The sequence below is a fragment of the Mucor velutinosus genome (assembly GCF_035048745.1).
Source record: "Mucor velutinosus strain NIH1002 chromosome Unknown tig00001551, whole genome shotgun sequence".
NCBI classification, from domain to species: Eukaryota; Fungi; Mucoromycota; class Mucoromycetes; order Mucorales; family Mucoraceae; genus Mucor; species Mucor velutinosus.
This window is the reverse complement of record NW_027041919.1, coordinates 140947-156976: the sequence shown is the minus strand read 5'-3', so window position 1 is coordinate 156976 and position 16030 is coordinate 140947. Positions and strand designations below refer to the sequence as shown.

The 16030-nt window shown below is 38.9% G+C and overlaps 4 protein-coding genes across 4 annotated transcripts; 3 read left to right on the top strand and 1 right to left on the bottom strand.

Moving 5' to 3' along the window:
- Window positions 1-503: 503 nt before the first annotated feature.
- On the bottom strand, window positions 504-3780 carry RRS1 (Rhodanese- sulfurtransferase; the record flags this gene model as incomplete). The annotated part of the gene is made up of 3 exons (XM_064826542.1): window positions 504-2744; window positions 2937-3263; window positions 3322-3780. The coding sequence occupies 3 exons, from the start codon at window positions 3778-3780 to the stop codon at window positions 504-506; spliced, it is 3027 nt and encodes a 1008-aa protein (XP_064678402.1).
- Window positions 3781-5204: 1424 nt separating this feature from the next.
- Window positions 5205-5594, top strand: ATC70_007279 (uncharacterized protein; the record flags this gene model as incomplete). Its single annotated transcript, XM_064826541.1, has 1 exon — window positions 5205-5594. The coding sequence occupies one exon, from the start codon at window positions 5205-5207 to the stop codon at window positions 5592-5594; it is 390 nt and encodes a 129-aa protein (XP_064678401.1).
- A 2625-nt stretch (window positions 5595-8219) lies between these two features.
- ATC70_007278 (uncharacterized protein) lies at window positions 8220-9593 on the top strand (the record flags this gene model as incomplete). Its single annotated transcript, XM_064826540.1, has 7 exons — window positions 8220-8492; window positions 8557-8588; window positions 8640-8733; window positions 8795-9061; window positions 9119-9158; window positions 9224-9340; window positions 9400-9593. 7 exons carry the CDS (start codon window positions 8220-8222, stop codon window positions 9591-9593), a joined length of 1017 nt encoding a protein of 338 aa, XP_064678400.1.
- A 3941-nt stretch (window positions 9594-13534) lies between these two features.
- Window positions 13535-15237, top strand: ATC70_007277 (uncharacterized protein; the record flags this gene model as incomplete). Its single annotated transcript, XM_064826539.1, has 8 exons — window positions 13535-13628; window positions 13699-13749; window positions 13810-13925; window positions 13983-14696; window positions 14764-14838; window positions 14898-14999; window positions 15057-15103; window positions 15171-15237. The coding sequence occupies 8 exons, from the start codon at window positions 13535-13537 to the stop codon at window positions 15235-15237; spliced, it is 1266 nt and encodes a 421-aa protein (XP_064678399.1).
- Window positions 15238-16030: the final 793 nt, after the last annotated feature.

Genomic DNA, 16030 nt, shown 5'->3' with positions numbered 1-16030 from the left:
CCTTGTACGGCGCACAGTGCTTTAATTTTTTTATGTCTCTGTTTTTTATATATGCTTTTTTGGTAAATATATTAGAGATGATGGTGGATGGCAGATGTCAGACATTATGCTCGCAAGATTTAAGGCATGCCCAATACCCCTGAGCGGACTTGATGTGTCAAATTATTTCCCGATTTGGTAATTTAGGAAGCTGACCCTGATATGCAGATCATTTTTTGACAGAAAAAAAGTACGCAATTGTTGGTATCCAATTCTAAGATAGAAAGACTTTTTTTTGATATCTCATACATTTATTACCTCTCATAAATACACTTTACAAATTTTATCACGAAAACAGATATTTGTAGTTAAATGATTTTTATTGTTAGGATATAAGAATCGATGAATGATTGTTGAAATTTAAATATTGGTGGAAAAAGAGTCTATTATACATACAAAATGAGAGAGAAAAGAAAAAGGAGTGTTGCTCTAAGGAAAAATTACATAAAATTACAGAATCCCAATTAGTTGTTTTCCTCCATGTATTCCTCAGGTGAAGGACAAGTACACATCAAGTTACGGTCACCATAGGCATCATCAACACGAGAGACGGAAGGCCAGAACTTCTTTTCACGGAGATAGGGCATAGGGAAAGCAGCAACTTCACGAGAGTAAGGACGGTCCCACTTATCGGCCATCAAGGTCTTGATAGAGTGAGGAGCAGAGTTGAGCATGTTGTCACCCTTGGGCAATTTGCCGTCAATCACTTGTTGGATTTCACCACGGATAGCAATCATGGCATCACAGAAACGATCGAGTTCAGCCTTGCTCTCAGATTCAGTAGGTTCAATCATGAGAGTGTTGGTAACGGGCCATGACATGGTAGGACTGTGGAAACCGTAATCTTGAAGACGCTTGGCAACATCAATAGCTTCAATACCGTTATCGACGAAAGGTCTGATATCAACAATGAATTCGTGACCACACATGCCATTCTCGTTGGTATACAAGATTTCGTAGTGCTCACCGAGACGGCTGGCCATGTAGTTGGCGTTCAAGATGGCAAGCTTGGTAGATTGAGTGAGACCTTCACCACCCATCATTTTGATGTAAGCCCAAGAAATAGGCAAGATGGAGGCAGAACCGTAGGGAGCAGCAGAGACGGGGCCAATGGCGTTTTGACCACCACAAGCAATGACAGGATGACCGGGAAGATAAGGTTCAAGTTCCTTAGTACAAGCGATAGGGCCCATACCAGGTCCACCACCACCGTGAGGAATACAGAAAGTCTTGTGCAAGTTCATGTGACAGACATCAGCACCGATTTCAGCAGGCTTGGTCAAACCAATTTGAGCGTTCAAGTTGGCACCATCAAGGTAGACGAGACCACCGTTTTCATGGACAACCTTACAGGCCTCAGAGACACCAGCCTCAAACATACCGAAAGTAGAAGGATAAGTGATCATGACAGCAGCCAATTTGTCCTTATGCTTTTTGGCCTTGGCCTTCAAGTCCTCCATATCCAAATTACCGTCGTTATCACATTGGACAATGACAACATCCATACCAGACATAGCAGCGGAGGCAGGGTTGGTACCGTGAGCAGAGATGGGGATCAAGCAAACGTTACGTTGAGTATCACCACGAGCGTGGTGGTAGGCACGGATGACACGGAGACCAGCATATTCACCTTGAGCACCAGAGTTGGGTTGAAGAGAGACACCTTCGAAACCAGTGATTTCCTTCAAGTCATCAGCAAGTTCATCGAGCATGGTAACATAACCTTCAGTCTGTTCAATAGGAGCGAAAGGATGAATGTTGGAGAACTCGGGCCATGTAACAGGGATCATTTCAGAGGTGGCATTCAACTTCATGGTACAACTACCAAGAGCAATCATGGAGTGAACCAAGGAGAGATCCTTGCTTTCGAGGTGGTGGATGTAACGGAGCATCTCGGTCTCAGAGTGATAAGAGTTGAAGACAGGGTGTTGCAAATATGAAGAGGTACGCTTGAGTTGACCAGGGAAGGTAACAGACTTGGCATCAAGAACGCTAGAGAGCTCTTCAACAGTGACAGCGGGAGCACCTTCCTTTTGGAAGACGTCAATCAATTTACCGAGCTCTTGTTGAGTAACAGCTTCATCGAGGGTGACACCTACAGTGCCGTTATCGATAGCACGGAGATTGATACCAGCAGCAGAAGCCTTGTTGAGGATATGAGAAGAGTTACCAACCTTGATGGCAAGGGTATCGAAGAAGTTACCATCGTTCTCGATAGTATAACCAGCCTTGCGAACACCTTCAGCCAAGACAGCGGTCAAGTTGTTGATACGTTGAGCAATGGCCTTAACACCTTCGGGACCGTGGTAGACAGCATACATGGCAGACATGTTGGCCAAGAGAGCTTGAGCAGTACAAATGTTACTGGTAGCCTTTTCACGACGAATGTGTTGTTCTCTGGTTTGGAGAGCAAGACGGTAGGCGTGGTTTCCGTCAGCATCCTTAGAGACACCAATCAAACGACCGGGCATACGACGCTTGTGTTCATCCTTACAGGCAAAGAAGGCAGCATGAGGACCACCGAAGCCCATGGGGACACCGAAACGTTGAGAGTTACCGAGAGCCATATCAGCGCCGAATTCTCCGGGGGACTTGAGCAAAGTCAAAGCCATCAAATCAGTAGCGACAGCAACTTGACCACCAGCAGCATGAACACTAGCAGTTAATTCCTCATAATCCTTGACTGAACCGCGAGTATCAGGATACTAATAACAAGACGAATGTGAGTATCAAGTCGGTATTTCAACACACCAAAGATAGAGATAGATGAGGTATACAGAGCAGATAGAAATATAGATTCACACTATAAATGAATGCTACATTGGATCTCCTCCCTGATTTTTTACATCTTTTTCTATCACACGCCTTTCCCCACATTTATAGGAAAAAAAAATTACCTGTAATAAGACACCGCAAAGGTTCTTCTTGTTCTCAGCAAAGTTGTAGTGGAAAGTATCAGCAACGACGACCTCAATGTTGAAAGATTCAGCACGAGTCTTCAAACAAGCAATGGTTTGAGGGTGGCAGTTTTCGTCTACAACAAAGAGGTTCTTCTTGCGACGACCAGCTTGCCATGCCATCAACATGGCCTCAGCAGCAGCAGTACCTTCATCCAAGAGAGAGGCATTTGCAATAGGCATACCGGTCAAGTCAGTGATCATGGTTTGATAGTTCAAGAGAGATTCCAAACGACCTTGAGCAATTTCAGGTTGGTAAGGAGTATACTACAAGGACATTTGATTAACACCGTGTATTCTATCAGCCTGTAATAAAGGCACTTACTTGAGTATACCATGCGGGGTTCTCGAGAATGTTACGCAAAATGACATTGGGCACAATGGTATCAGTATAACCTTGACCAATGTAGGAACGGTTGATCTTGTTCTTGGAAGCAATGTCCTTGAGACGAGCGAGCAATTGACGTTCAGGAACACCCTCAGGGATGCTAAGAGGCTTGGGAGAACGAATAGCGGAAGGAATGGTCTTTGCAAGCATCTCATCAATGCTCTTAACACCGAGTTGATTCAACATGCTCTTGACTTCATTGGATTCGGAACCAAGATGACGACGAGGGAATGTATCAAGAGGAGCTAATTTAGCAAGAGCAGGCTTTGTTGTATGTTGGAAACGGACAAAAGGCTTGGTGACGATGATGGGCTGTCTGAATTGTTGAGTAACCAAGCGTTGTGTAGGTAAACGTGCAACAGCACTCTTGGATCTAATAGCAATGCGAGACAACATTTCTAAAGCAATTTGTGTCTCTTGGAGATTTGACTATAGTACAATAAGTAGAAGAAGAAGAAGAGCAAGTTTCCAGAGTGGATTTCATTATATTTATTCAATTTCGAAATTGGCGCGTGAATGCCTTTGAATAGAAGATGATTCGTATCTATTGGGGAAGCAAGGTTTGATCTACCTACCATTACAGGCAACATCATGGCCCCGAGTACATCCACTCTGTCAGAGTAGTCACCTTTTTTTTTCTTGAAAAAAAAAAACTTGCCTTTTAAAGCATTGTAGAGGTTTACATTTTGCATAGATTGTGATGTCTACCCACTCGAAATGTCTTAATTGTTACTAAAAAATGTAAAATATGATAATATAAAAGTGTTTTTTCAACATATTGGCTATTGGAAAACTACATTGATCAAGGAAAAAGACTGAAACGATCTTCAATGGGAGCTTGTATAGTTCAAATGTGCCTGAATGATGTCCATTTGAAAAGGGCTATCTTTTGTTTGTCGACTCCTTGGATGATAGTGAAAGCAGACTACCCAAATTGTTTGTATTGCAATGCTTGTGATACTCTATCGGTTGAATAATAGCAAGAATTAAATGTTTTTTTTTTCTGAGTGGATGATATTCTTCACACGGGCATCTACAGCTCATATCACCATCTACATCTACAAATGTCGGGATTTCATAGTTGAAAATTATAGAACCATTTTATATTTGTGGCAAATGTGATCAGAGCTTCACACAAACATCAAAAAGTTTGCAGGTTGTTCTTGATTTATACATGTTGCATAATATAAAACCTTCAAGTATACGTACATATTAAAATTTCGGATAAACATGCCTGTGAATCTGGACCACATGGCTTTGCTGTTTGCTACATGTAGATATACGCACTGACATTACTCCAATGTCCATCAATGGACACTATATAGTTTTTATTTTAGCATTGCCCATGCGTCAATAACGGTGTTGACAAGATATTTGTTCCTTAGAACCAAGCATTTCCTCAATACGAACATCATCTAATATTTGACAGAAATAGTAAATATTATATCAACATTGTCTAGATGATTGAAGCTGCCTCAAATATACATTTTTTATTCCGGATATATTGATAAGATGCGTATATGTATTTTCGTTGTATTCGACCTATATCATGATGATAAGCTGGCTTACTATCAACCCTGATTGGCATAAATTTATCCAGAAAATCCAAAGAATAGCCCAAGAACATAGTGTGAGATCTTGATGCGACATATCATATCACAGCGAAGATGAAGTTTGTATTACTTCCAACTTCATGAGAAGCCATGGACTTCATAAAATTGTCCTTTTTTTTTTGGCTGTGCTGACCGGAGAAGGCCGAATGCATTAGCACTTGATTATGATCATTGATTTGAAAAAGCAAATTTAGAGTAAAATAGCAGATGCTGACCTTGACAATTCCTGGAGTCTTCGAGTCTCACAATTGTCCTGTCTGCTTGTCTCCCAATGAAACTGCCAGCCACCTGCTCTTTGACTGTCCATCCAAAGAAAAGGTATGGCTAGGCGTCATTTTTGAATTCCTATGGCCCACGACGTCCATCACTGACATCAAAGAGGCTCTTCTGTCCCTGGACTTTTCGGATATCTGGTACTCCCAAGTCAAAGGCATCCATCCATACAGAACCCTACTTATCACCCTGTCTCAAACATGGCTAGCCCATATGCGCTTTGTTTTTGACAACATCATCCTTGTCCCTGAGGCGATTCTGGTGAATGTCCGCTCCACTGTTCACCAGACAGTGGATGAGGATCAAATCCATTCCCTCTTGTAGTTTTGATAGTTTCGATAGTTCTGTTTAGTTTAGTTTAGTTTAGTTTAGTTAATATTTTACCTTCTTTTTATTATCTCTTTTTTAATTGCACCCGCCTCTTCACTTCGACCCAGTACTCCTAGTGTACGCGGCTCAATCAATAAACAAAATTTTTTAAAAAAAAGACCTTGACAATTCAGAAAAGAGATTAGCTTTGCCATGTATGCTTCTTGGAATTTCTTGACAATGAATAACGATCAGATGTAGGAAAACAACCACAAACAAGGTATGATACATTATCTGTAAAGTCTAATCTTATTGTGAATATGTCTTGGTGTTGAAGGAGAAAGCTAGTAGCTTTGACAGCAGGATTCTATTGACGCGCATATTCTTCGTTTGCTGATTCAAGCTTGGAGGTAGTGTTGCCAGCAAAGAAATCTGTATCTTCAGATACCAGGATCAAATCAATATCTCTGCCGAAGGCTTAGCAGTTCCTTTTAAACTTGTTAAAGGTTATAAGCTCTTTCCCTGTAGTGCAGACGTGTTCACGACTGTAATTTTGAAATTAACCTCATTTTAGCCTGTCAAATTTGTAAAAGTTATGTACTCGATAAGGGTATTAGGAGACTTGCGCAAGACAATGTCCATAATAGAACCAAAATATTTACAAAGCAATTACTTCGACAGTAAACGAAGAGTCGTGTAGATCAAAAGATTTCCCAATGATGGCAATTGGAAAGAACCAATGCTTGTAAGCCTGCAGCTTCGATCGTACTCAATTGTCTATTACTCAACTAATAGTAAAAACGTTACCATCGGTAACCTATTCAAAACGCAAGAATCAAAACTTACAAGTATGATACATACTTCAAGGTTTGCCTTGTTGATTGATTCATGCGTCTTGTGGCCTATGGTTTCATGAAGAAAAAAATCGCCTTCAGCTTTGTGTACTTGTACTCAAGTCGAGCGATATAATCTCATCGTCTACACATTAGTATCAATGATTGCCTTAAGGTGGATATTATACCTCGAGTAGTATTTCTTCAAGTTTAATGATTGAATCATAATACATCTACGGAGATTCACAAACATTGATATGCTATGTCGCGTTGTAGCTTATCAATCCCGTGCAGAAATCCTCGTGTATGAAGAGCATTTATTAATTTGTTGATTTTGAATAGATCATGAGATTTATGCGCATATTCACCTTTTACACAATAATGGCTGCATCACCTCAAAACCGTCTGGTGGGCCACATGTTCCTGAAAGTGTTAATTATTATGGAAAGCGAGGTGAGCAGAGCTTTGTATATTGATTGTGGCACATACTCTTGAAAACAGGATTTCAGGTCAGAGAATATTCAGTAGCTTATTGGCATCTGTCTAGCAAAATAGAGCTCCTGCTAAACTAATTGTTCTTGTCCTTCATGAACCTAATAGACAAAACGACACTCTTGAATGAAACCTCGACTCCAAGGGCTTGCTCTTCTTGCGTTTGTTCTTCAAGTAAAGAGTGAAAGTTCAATTTGTGCAATAGCGAGATCTTCATCAGACGCTTTGTCCTACAGTGCATGGATGAGACGAAAGATGGAACGAAGGAACATATGGAGGTTTGTGCTTGCTTCTCAAAATTCCTATTGTCTTTAGAGTTTTGTGCAAACGGCGCTGGAGAATCTTCATGCTGCTTGGTCAAAGGTTCTATTGGTTGGTTTATAGGCTCACAGTTTGAGATCAAAGGATACTTTGTGATGATAGGCATTTTCAAGCTCAATTGAATCCATAATTTATACGGATAATAAATTCATCCTCAAAACTGTTAGAGTGCATCGATGAACCAAACATGTTCAAGGAAAAACTTTTTGCACAGTGTATGATAGCACTGCAGTTGCACTGTACCCATTTGTTCATGCACCAAATCATTCATGTTGCAAGTTTGGATTCTCTATCGTTTTTAGGAGGAGCTTTACTTTTTTTTTTCTTTTTTTTTTTTTTTTTTTTTTTTTTAAGATCATGTTTACTTGCTTCAACTCGAATGAGTAGAATGACCCAAATAATCGGGTCTTGAGATATTCTTTGCCATGTTAGCAAAACAAATGAATAGCGGTGGTTATATCGTCTTACTAAACAATATAAGTAAGTGCAACGCTTCCAGAAGTTTTAGAAATGCTGATTGCGATCGATTCATTAGTAAAACATGTGGAAAAAAATATTTACTAAACAGGTCTCCACACAACGTGGGTTTCTATTTTGAGTGCTCCAAGCTATATAATAGTATCAAGCCGATGTAAATCTTTTACTCAGTACCATGAAGACTGATATTGAGCTCTTTAAGAGAGTGAAAAAGAGTAGAATTGTTACTGTAAAATGCGTAAAAAGGAAAAATCGAAATAGATAAACTGCATATGATTCGTGCATTCAAAAAAAGGTTAATCTGAATCTTTTTCTTTAGTTTACTATTAAGGTACAAAGTCGAGAAATGAAATTGAAAGTCTGATGTACTACAATGGAACTCTTGTATCCAAAGTGTATTGGTTTTGTTACACGATTAGCGTTGTACATCTTAGCTATGATATAAAAGATTTTTCTCTCAAATGAAAGGTCTTCCTTTTTCATTTCTTCCTTTTTACCAATTCTACTTTTGATAATTATGGGTGTTAAATTATCGACTTCAATATCCAAAAAGAAGAAACGTATTACAAATTCATTACAAACACCCAAAAAAACATACAACACAAATAGCAGCGATATTCCTAGCATAAAGTCAGCATCGACCAGCCCACCTTACAATGAGAAGCATGCAGTTTCGAGCATAAACTCAACCACAGACAGCATGTTCATGAGTGGAAGAACATTTCATCATGTTGCGAATTCAGCATATTGGTTTCCTAATGACGACGAAGAGATGGATAGACTGATTGGTGTAAAGTATCTGCTTTGTCATGCTCAATCAGATAACCCAATTAACATTGATCCCATCACATTAGCAACACTTTGCATTGAAAACGCTCTTTGGAGGGTACTGTTACTGTGTTTTCGTGTGAATCAGCTGCTAATTCCCGGTAAATAGAAATATATCCAACATTATTCTCAAGGATATAGATATGGAAAAGGGCGATACAGTAGTTCTAGATTTAGGTTGCGGACCTGGTACCTGGCTGATGGTAAAAGCGACATGTATGCAATAAAATGATCGAGCCATGTATACTGATAGAGTCATTTTAGGATGTTGCTACAGAGTACCCATCAAGTCAGTTTATCGGTGTGGACATGTGTGACATATTTCCAAACAACATTCGACCACCAAATGTTAGCTTTCAAATAGGCAATGCCCTAGAGAGATTACCATTTTCAGACCACACTTTTGATTTTGTAAATATACGACTATTTATCATTGCCTTGAAAGGCGAAGAATGGCCCGTGGTGATTGAAGAAGCCTACCGGATACTGAAACCTGGAGGATATCTTCAGATAGTCGAATGTGGAATGCTTGTATGTACCTGTTTATATGATATAATATCGTATGTTAATCCACCATTGGGAACACAGGAAAGAGGAAATGATTTCGTGAAATATGCGGGAAAGATTTGTATGTATTTCGAAAAGTTTGATCATCACTCGTATTGTAAATGCTAAGAGCAACATTTTATACAGTCAAGGATGTCATTGAAAGCAGAGGCCAAGAACCTTACATTGCGTTCAAATTGCAATCTTTATTAAAAAACCAACAGTTTCGGATCCATCACTATGAAAATAAGGATGTATATTTAGGTGAGGTTTTCCGCCTATGAATAGCTTGGATCAATTTTCTCATACACCTTCAAAATTAGGGAAATCGGATGCACTCAGCAAAGAGTTTCTTTGGGATGCTTGTAATATATTCAAAAGCGCTCAGGCAGTCTTACAAGACCCATTAGGTTGTAATGCTGATAATTATCCTCAGTTTCTTAATAGACTATACAAAGAGCTACAAAAGCAACCAGATGCAATATGGTCCTTTTCAATTTGTATTGGCCAGAAATAAAGTTTTGTGGAGGGAAATTTTCATATGCCAAATCAAAGTGTAAAACCGAACTTTTAGTGGCATTTCATTTTCGAAGACCTTGCAAAGAAAAATGATCTGATAAGTATGAATGTGCATAGAGAGATGTTCTGAGATGCTTAAATGCTGTAATAGTCAGATATCTAATTGATGAGTCAAAAATCAATTTCCTGCTGGATATAGTTGATTGCTTCCCAATGCTAATCTCGACTTAAGATTGCCTGTCGTGGCTTGATATGCATGAAGATAACATATCGTATTACTCAAACAGGATATCAATGGGAAGTTGCTGTTTGTAATGCTTAGCTGTCAGAAAAGCAACGTATTACGCATCAGCTAGCGATTGTACACAAAAATTTTACTTTTTAACCAACCTTTGTCATGTGAAAGCCCTTTTTAAACAATCTTTGACTAAGGATTTGGGGATTTTTTTTTTTTTTTTTTTTTTGGATGTTGCACGTCTGAATCAATGGTAACAATCCATATACGGCTAAACAGCATACTGGCGTTTTCTGTATTCCTGAAATGTTTGCAAAATGCAGCGAATTTTGGATACAATATATGGCTTTTTTTCGCGTTTGAGGCGGTTTTAGAGTGCCAGAATAGCGCCAGACAGTTGCTTTCATCCAACACTTCTTGATACGTTTGCTCAACTTTTTGGGCCAAAAAAAAAAGATGGACAAAAATCGACCAAAAAGCATGAGGCACCTCTCATGGTTTTGATCAAAAATCAAACGATCGCGATTTTGACCTCGAAAATGAAGACTTTTGCTATGATATACATTAAGTCAAAACGCTTCTATCGATCCAAGGCAGCCTCTGAAACTTCTTTTGCTAGACTTTCATATGCAAAAACTCGACATTTTCGGCCAAATCGTTATTTTATATTTTAAGAAATTGCTCAATGAGCTTCTTTAAAATATCTGTTGTATTTAGTACCATTAGATGTGCTTTCAAAAGTACTCCAGAAAGGCATTAGAAACCATAGGCTGATTATCACATTTTACATGGTCGAATTTTGACCAGAATTTGTCCAATCTGAAAGCTTCAGAAAAAGCGGAGCTTTAAATAATCATTGCTGCTGCTACCGCTCCTCCAGTGCTAATTAATGCATAATAATAACAGGGCCTTGTTTTGCGACTTGATTGAACTATATGCACAATTCGACTATGTATGTCGTGCGACTTATACTTTCTCTTACATTACTTTACAACGCGTTTTCAGCGGTGCTATTGAAAAGATATTATTTGAAAAAAACTTATTGAAAATATGAAAAAACTACACTATTTTGGCAAAAATGTCAGAAGTTTGCATATCAAGGTCTCCCAAGTAATGTTTTAGCTTTTGTTTTCTCTTCACCCTCTCCCCATCAATTTGAATTCGTACTAAAGTATAGTATCATCAATCTTTCTAAATGGTTCTAACGCAAGCAGGCTTCAAAAAATATTTGTTTACGTCTTCCTAATATCTTCTGCAGTGCACAGCAAACTTATGTTTAGGAAGAGCTTCCTGTGATGTCTATCAAGAAGTTTTACATGCACTCTAAGACCAGAGAAAATGGAGAAGAGAAGTCAAGTCGTGCTGCTGAGTATATCCATAGCCAAGATAGTGTACCGGAACCATAAGAAAGCATCCAAGCCAGAAGAAATCGTCCAAACAAAGAGGAACTATTTCTTCTTTTGATTGCAATTTGTAGCATTCATTGAAGTTCGTATTACATCCTTCCTCGTGACAGGCTTGAAGCAACGCATTTTAAAGAAGTATATTGAAGATAACTTCCAAGTAACAATTTTAGAAATCGACATCAACAAGAGTAATCACATCTAACCAACATTTTTAGACTCTCATCGTAACAAGCATGAGTGATTATCGGCAAACAAGTCAGAGATCAATGAAACATCAACGCTCAAGAGAAAATCAGAGCGTATCTCTCCCCCTAAAGAGGCTTTAAAGTTCTGTCTGATAGAGCCTTAAAGATTGCAAACTCGCCTCTACATCAGTAGCTCATTGCCAAGCATCTACCAGGTAAGAAACAGGAAAAGCTAAAACATGCTATAGGATTAGCAACGCCAATGTAATCGATTTCTTTAGCGAGGGGATTCTGGTCAGAGTAAAATGATTAAACGGAAAAAAACACAGAACATGCCGTTATCAATCGAGCTTTTGAAACTCAAGAGCCAGCGAGAATCGCCCACCGAGCAAGTTTTTAATGACGAGATAAAAAATAGTATAGATGTCTCAAATTACCGTTGAATTGTAATTATAACGATTAAATTATGCATTATTTTGAAATAAAGATGTATGCAATTGTGATCTGTAATGAGGAATTAGCGGCACTGATGTTTTGGGAATGAGAGTAGCTTAAGCATCAAAATATATAAAATAGCATGATTAAAAATAGTGCTATTACTGCCACCTACTTTCTATACGCTTCAAAAGCATCTATTACTGTATTGCCTTCATGATTACAAGGGCATGAGTTTGCCAGCCGGCCCAACCAGCCAAAATTAATTAAACCCCAGAATTATATTCTGTTCCAGATTGGCCAAATCTTGACGATTTTCGACTCGATCAAATTATTTCAGCAGATTCGACTATATAAACTGTGTTAATCATCCGATGCTTCCTAATACATTCCTGGCGTACTTTTCAATGCTCATCCAATGGTACCAAGTAACATAGATGTTTTTAATGAACTTATTGAGTAATTTACAAGAATACGAAAAGAGGTTTCTGGCCAAAACGTCGAAATTTTACATATCAAAGTCCCACAAAGATGATTTCAGCGGTTACGTTGGATCGATAGAAACATTTTGATTCAAGATATACCATAGTAAAAGTCTTTGTTATCAAGGTGAAAAGCGCGATCGTTTAATTTTCAATGAAAACCATGAGGTACTCCTCGTGCTTTTTAGTCGAATTTTGGCCATGTTTTTTTTGATCCCTAAAAAGTTGAGCAAACGTATCAAGAAGTAAGCGTTGGATGAAAGCAACTGTCTGGCGCTCTTCTGGCACTCTAAAACGGCCTTGAACGCGAGAAAAAATAGCTCAAATGCGCCCATATTTTGCTGTATTAGACACACTCTTGATTAATAAGGGATAATATCTGTATGATACTTGCCCGTATCTGTAGTAACTACGTGTATATGGATGTAAAGCATCACATAAGAATCAGATCCACAGATAATATGAAGGGTTTTCATGTGCAAGTAGAGGGTCAACATGAACGTAGTAGTATTATGATAAGATACGCAAGGGCAATTGGTAGCGCGAGATGCCGCCGCGCAGGTTGGTTTTCACCGAAGCGAAACAAAGGTAGAGAACCATCCGAAGCATAAACACTCGTATGATTAGTGATTATATATCAATCAACAACCAGGGTTCTTCTAACATTTTAGCTATATTAATGTTGCGATATTAGCTAAAGGCCCGCGGTAGCGCGAGCTGTTTGAACGTAGGTTGGTTTCCTGACCTACGTTTCGCTTCGGTGGAAACCTCCCAAAGTGTCGAAAGGCTCGTATTGAATAAATGTCTGAAAGGTGCCTTTCATTTGATGGTAATTCATGCAGCTTGGCTTGATCTTTCTTGACATTTACTGTGGTGACAATAGGAGATCATTTGAAAATACCAACATTTGACAAGTTGTTCGCTTCCATTGATCTGAAATAATGAAGCTCTGACATCTCGCCAGAGAAATTACATGCCCAGGTGCGTGCCCCAGGGTCTTCTCCCTTATTTACAATTTATGCCACATACAAACATTTTTCCCCAGGTTTTAAATACACTCATAGGGGTCTTGATTGGCTGGATACCAAAGGCTCAAATTTTATTTCACATGAACTCTCAAAACGCAAGTTTACTTTTTTTTTTTCTTCACGCTTTTTTTTTTTTTTTTTTTTTTTCATTACATACTTAAAACTTTCATGTTTAAACTAAATCCTCAGCTATACGAAAAGATCAAGCATTTTGCAAAGTTTCCTCAAACTGGAGTCTCTTTGAGACAAATGGTCATGTTTGGTAAGGCTACAGAAAATCACATGTTGCAAAAATTCAACATTCATGTATATTTGTATCATATACACAAAAGGCCAAAAGCCTTCACCAGCTACATTCTTCAAAGCAAGCCAATTTTTACATGGTAAGGGGCCCGAACATTCAATATATACACCTGTTTTGACACAAAGCCAATTTGACATAGAGGAACTACCTATTCGTTTGGCCCATCGTGTGAAAGAATTAGACGAGCTACCTCGAAGTCTAGGCGATATGCCATCCATCATCAAAGTGAAGAACTGGTATGCACAATCATTTCAGGTAGCATTCAAATCTCTTTTTACAGTACTGTATGTTGAATGATTTCATATTGTCTAGGAATTAATAGAACTACCACCGCCAGAGATCACCTCAGAATTGAAAGCCTCCTTTCGAGATGCAGCCAAAAATTCCCAATCGTTACCTCAAAGTTCACCCAACCTCGCTATTCCACAGTCGAAACCAACCGGAAAATACTATCCGACAATAGGACATCGATACTACAACAATTTTGAAAACATCAAGTGCACACCTCCTATACTGTCGTACACGGATTCATTCGTGAAAGCCATCGAGAATATTAAACGAAGACACGATCCAGTAGTGACGACCATGGCACAGGGTATCATGGAATACAAACAGCATCGAAAAACGAGTATGATCGATGCAGACGTTCAGCAGTTTCTGGATCGTTTCTACATGTCCAGAATTGGTATTCGAATGTTGATAGGTCAGCATTCAGCACTGTATCGCGGCCCATTTATGCGAAATTATGTAGGTGTCATATGCACCAGGACAAACATTAAAGACATTGCTCAAGATGCCATTGCCAATGCCCGATTCATTTGTGAGGATCATTACGGACTGTTTAGAGCCCCGGAGGTAAAGATGTTTTGTCCTGGCGACATTGAATTCATGTATGTGCCATCGCATTTGAACCATATGGTGTTTGAGTTGCTCAAAAACTCGTTGCGTGCTGTGGTTGAGAGATTTGGTCCTGATTACGAGGATGAATACCCACCTATCAAGCTAGTTATTGCACATGGAAAAGAGGTAAAAAAAAAAAAAAAAAGGTTCATGCGTATGATTTTTGCACCATGTATTCAGCTTGTCATGGTAGGATATTACTATAAAAATCTCAGATGAAGGTGGTGGATTGCCTCGTTCTGGTATTCCAGTTGTTTGGACATACATGGTACACAAGATGATGACTGCGGGCGAAATATGCATGAAAACTAAACAGCTTCAAACTAGTACACAACAGCACAAGCTCAAGAATTGGAACCAGAGTTTAACAAGTCAGAGTTCAAAGCACCCATGGCAGGCTTCGGTTATGGATTGCCCATTTCAAGACTGGCAAGTACTAGTTTCTTAAATTATGCATGAACAGACCAAAACTAACTGGATGTGTAGTATGCGAGATACTTTGGTGGTGATTTGAAGTTGATATCAATGGAAGGGTAAATATTACAAGGTATTACAGACATATGCCAGAGATGATCTAAACCGCACTTTTACTTGATTTAGGTATGGTACTGATGCATATCTCCATTTGAACCGCCTTTCAAATAGTGACGAACCACTCATCATGTAAACATTTGTGAAAAAGACCTGACAAAAATAAGTCGAAGCTATTATGCAAATATCTATACCAACAGCAGAATCGAGTCAGGACACTTTCTTTGGTGCACTAGTATCATAATTTATAGCGTTTGCTTCTCAAAAGTTAATAATAAAGAAAGAGTACGTCTTGTATTGATTTTTAATCTGCATCATCATCCATGTCAAATATTCTTCCGTGTACACCGTTTTGCACTAAATCCGTTCCCTCGGAAAACCAACCATGCAATCAAGATCATCGTGAACATGTACAACTGTGGCCAGCAAGCTCTCAGTGTTTATTGTGAGGTACGTCCATGATCTGAACTGTGATTATTCGAGATAGCATCAGCTCTGAAAGGCAATGCTATATAATATACCCACCATCCAATATAATCAAGCTGTTATTTGTTACAATCAGGGGTGCTCAACATCCAGAACTAAGACTACTACGGGAAGCGGTATTTACTAGTTCCACCTGTATGAACGTCTATATACAGTTGCAACAACCATGGCCATATAATTTGGGAATAATGAATCAATTCATCCAGATCTACAAAGGTTTTCCCTACCCTGTCGAAGCGTAATCAAAACCTAAATGGCATTTAAAACTCGTAAAGAAAAAGAAGCGCATCTAACAGCGAGGGTCCCAGGCTAGATTATCAGTGATGATACTCTGATGGCTTGATCATGGTTAAGCATCTTGATGAAACTGTTTCATCTAGCTGATGGCAACGATTGCAAATCCCCAACTGTTGTTTTGTACTGCTCTGCAGTAAATGAGAGGA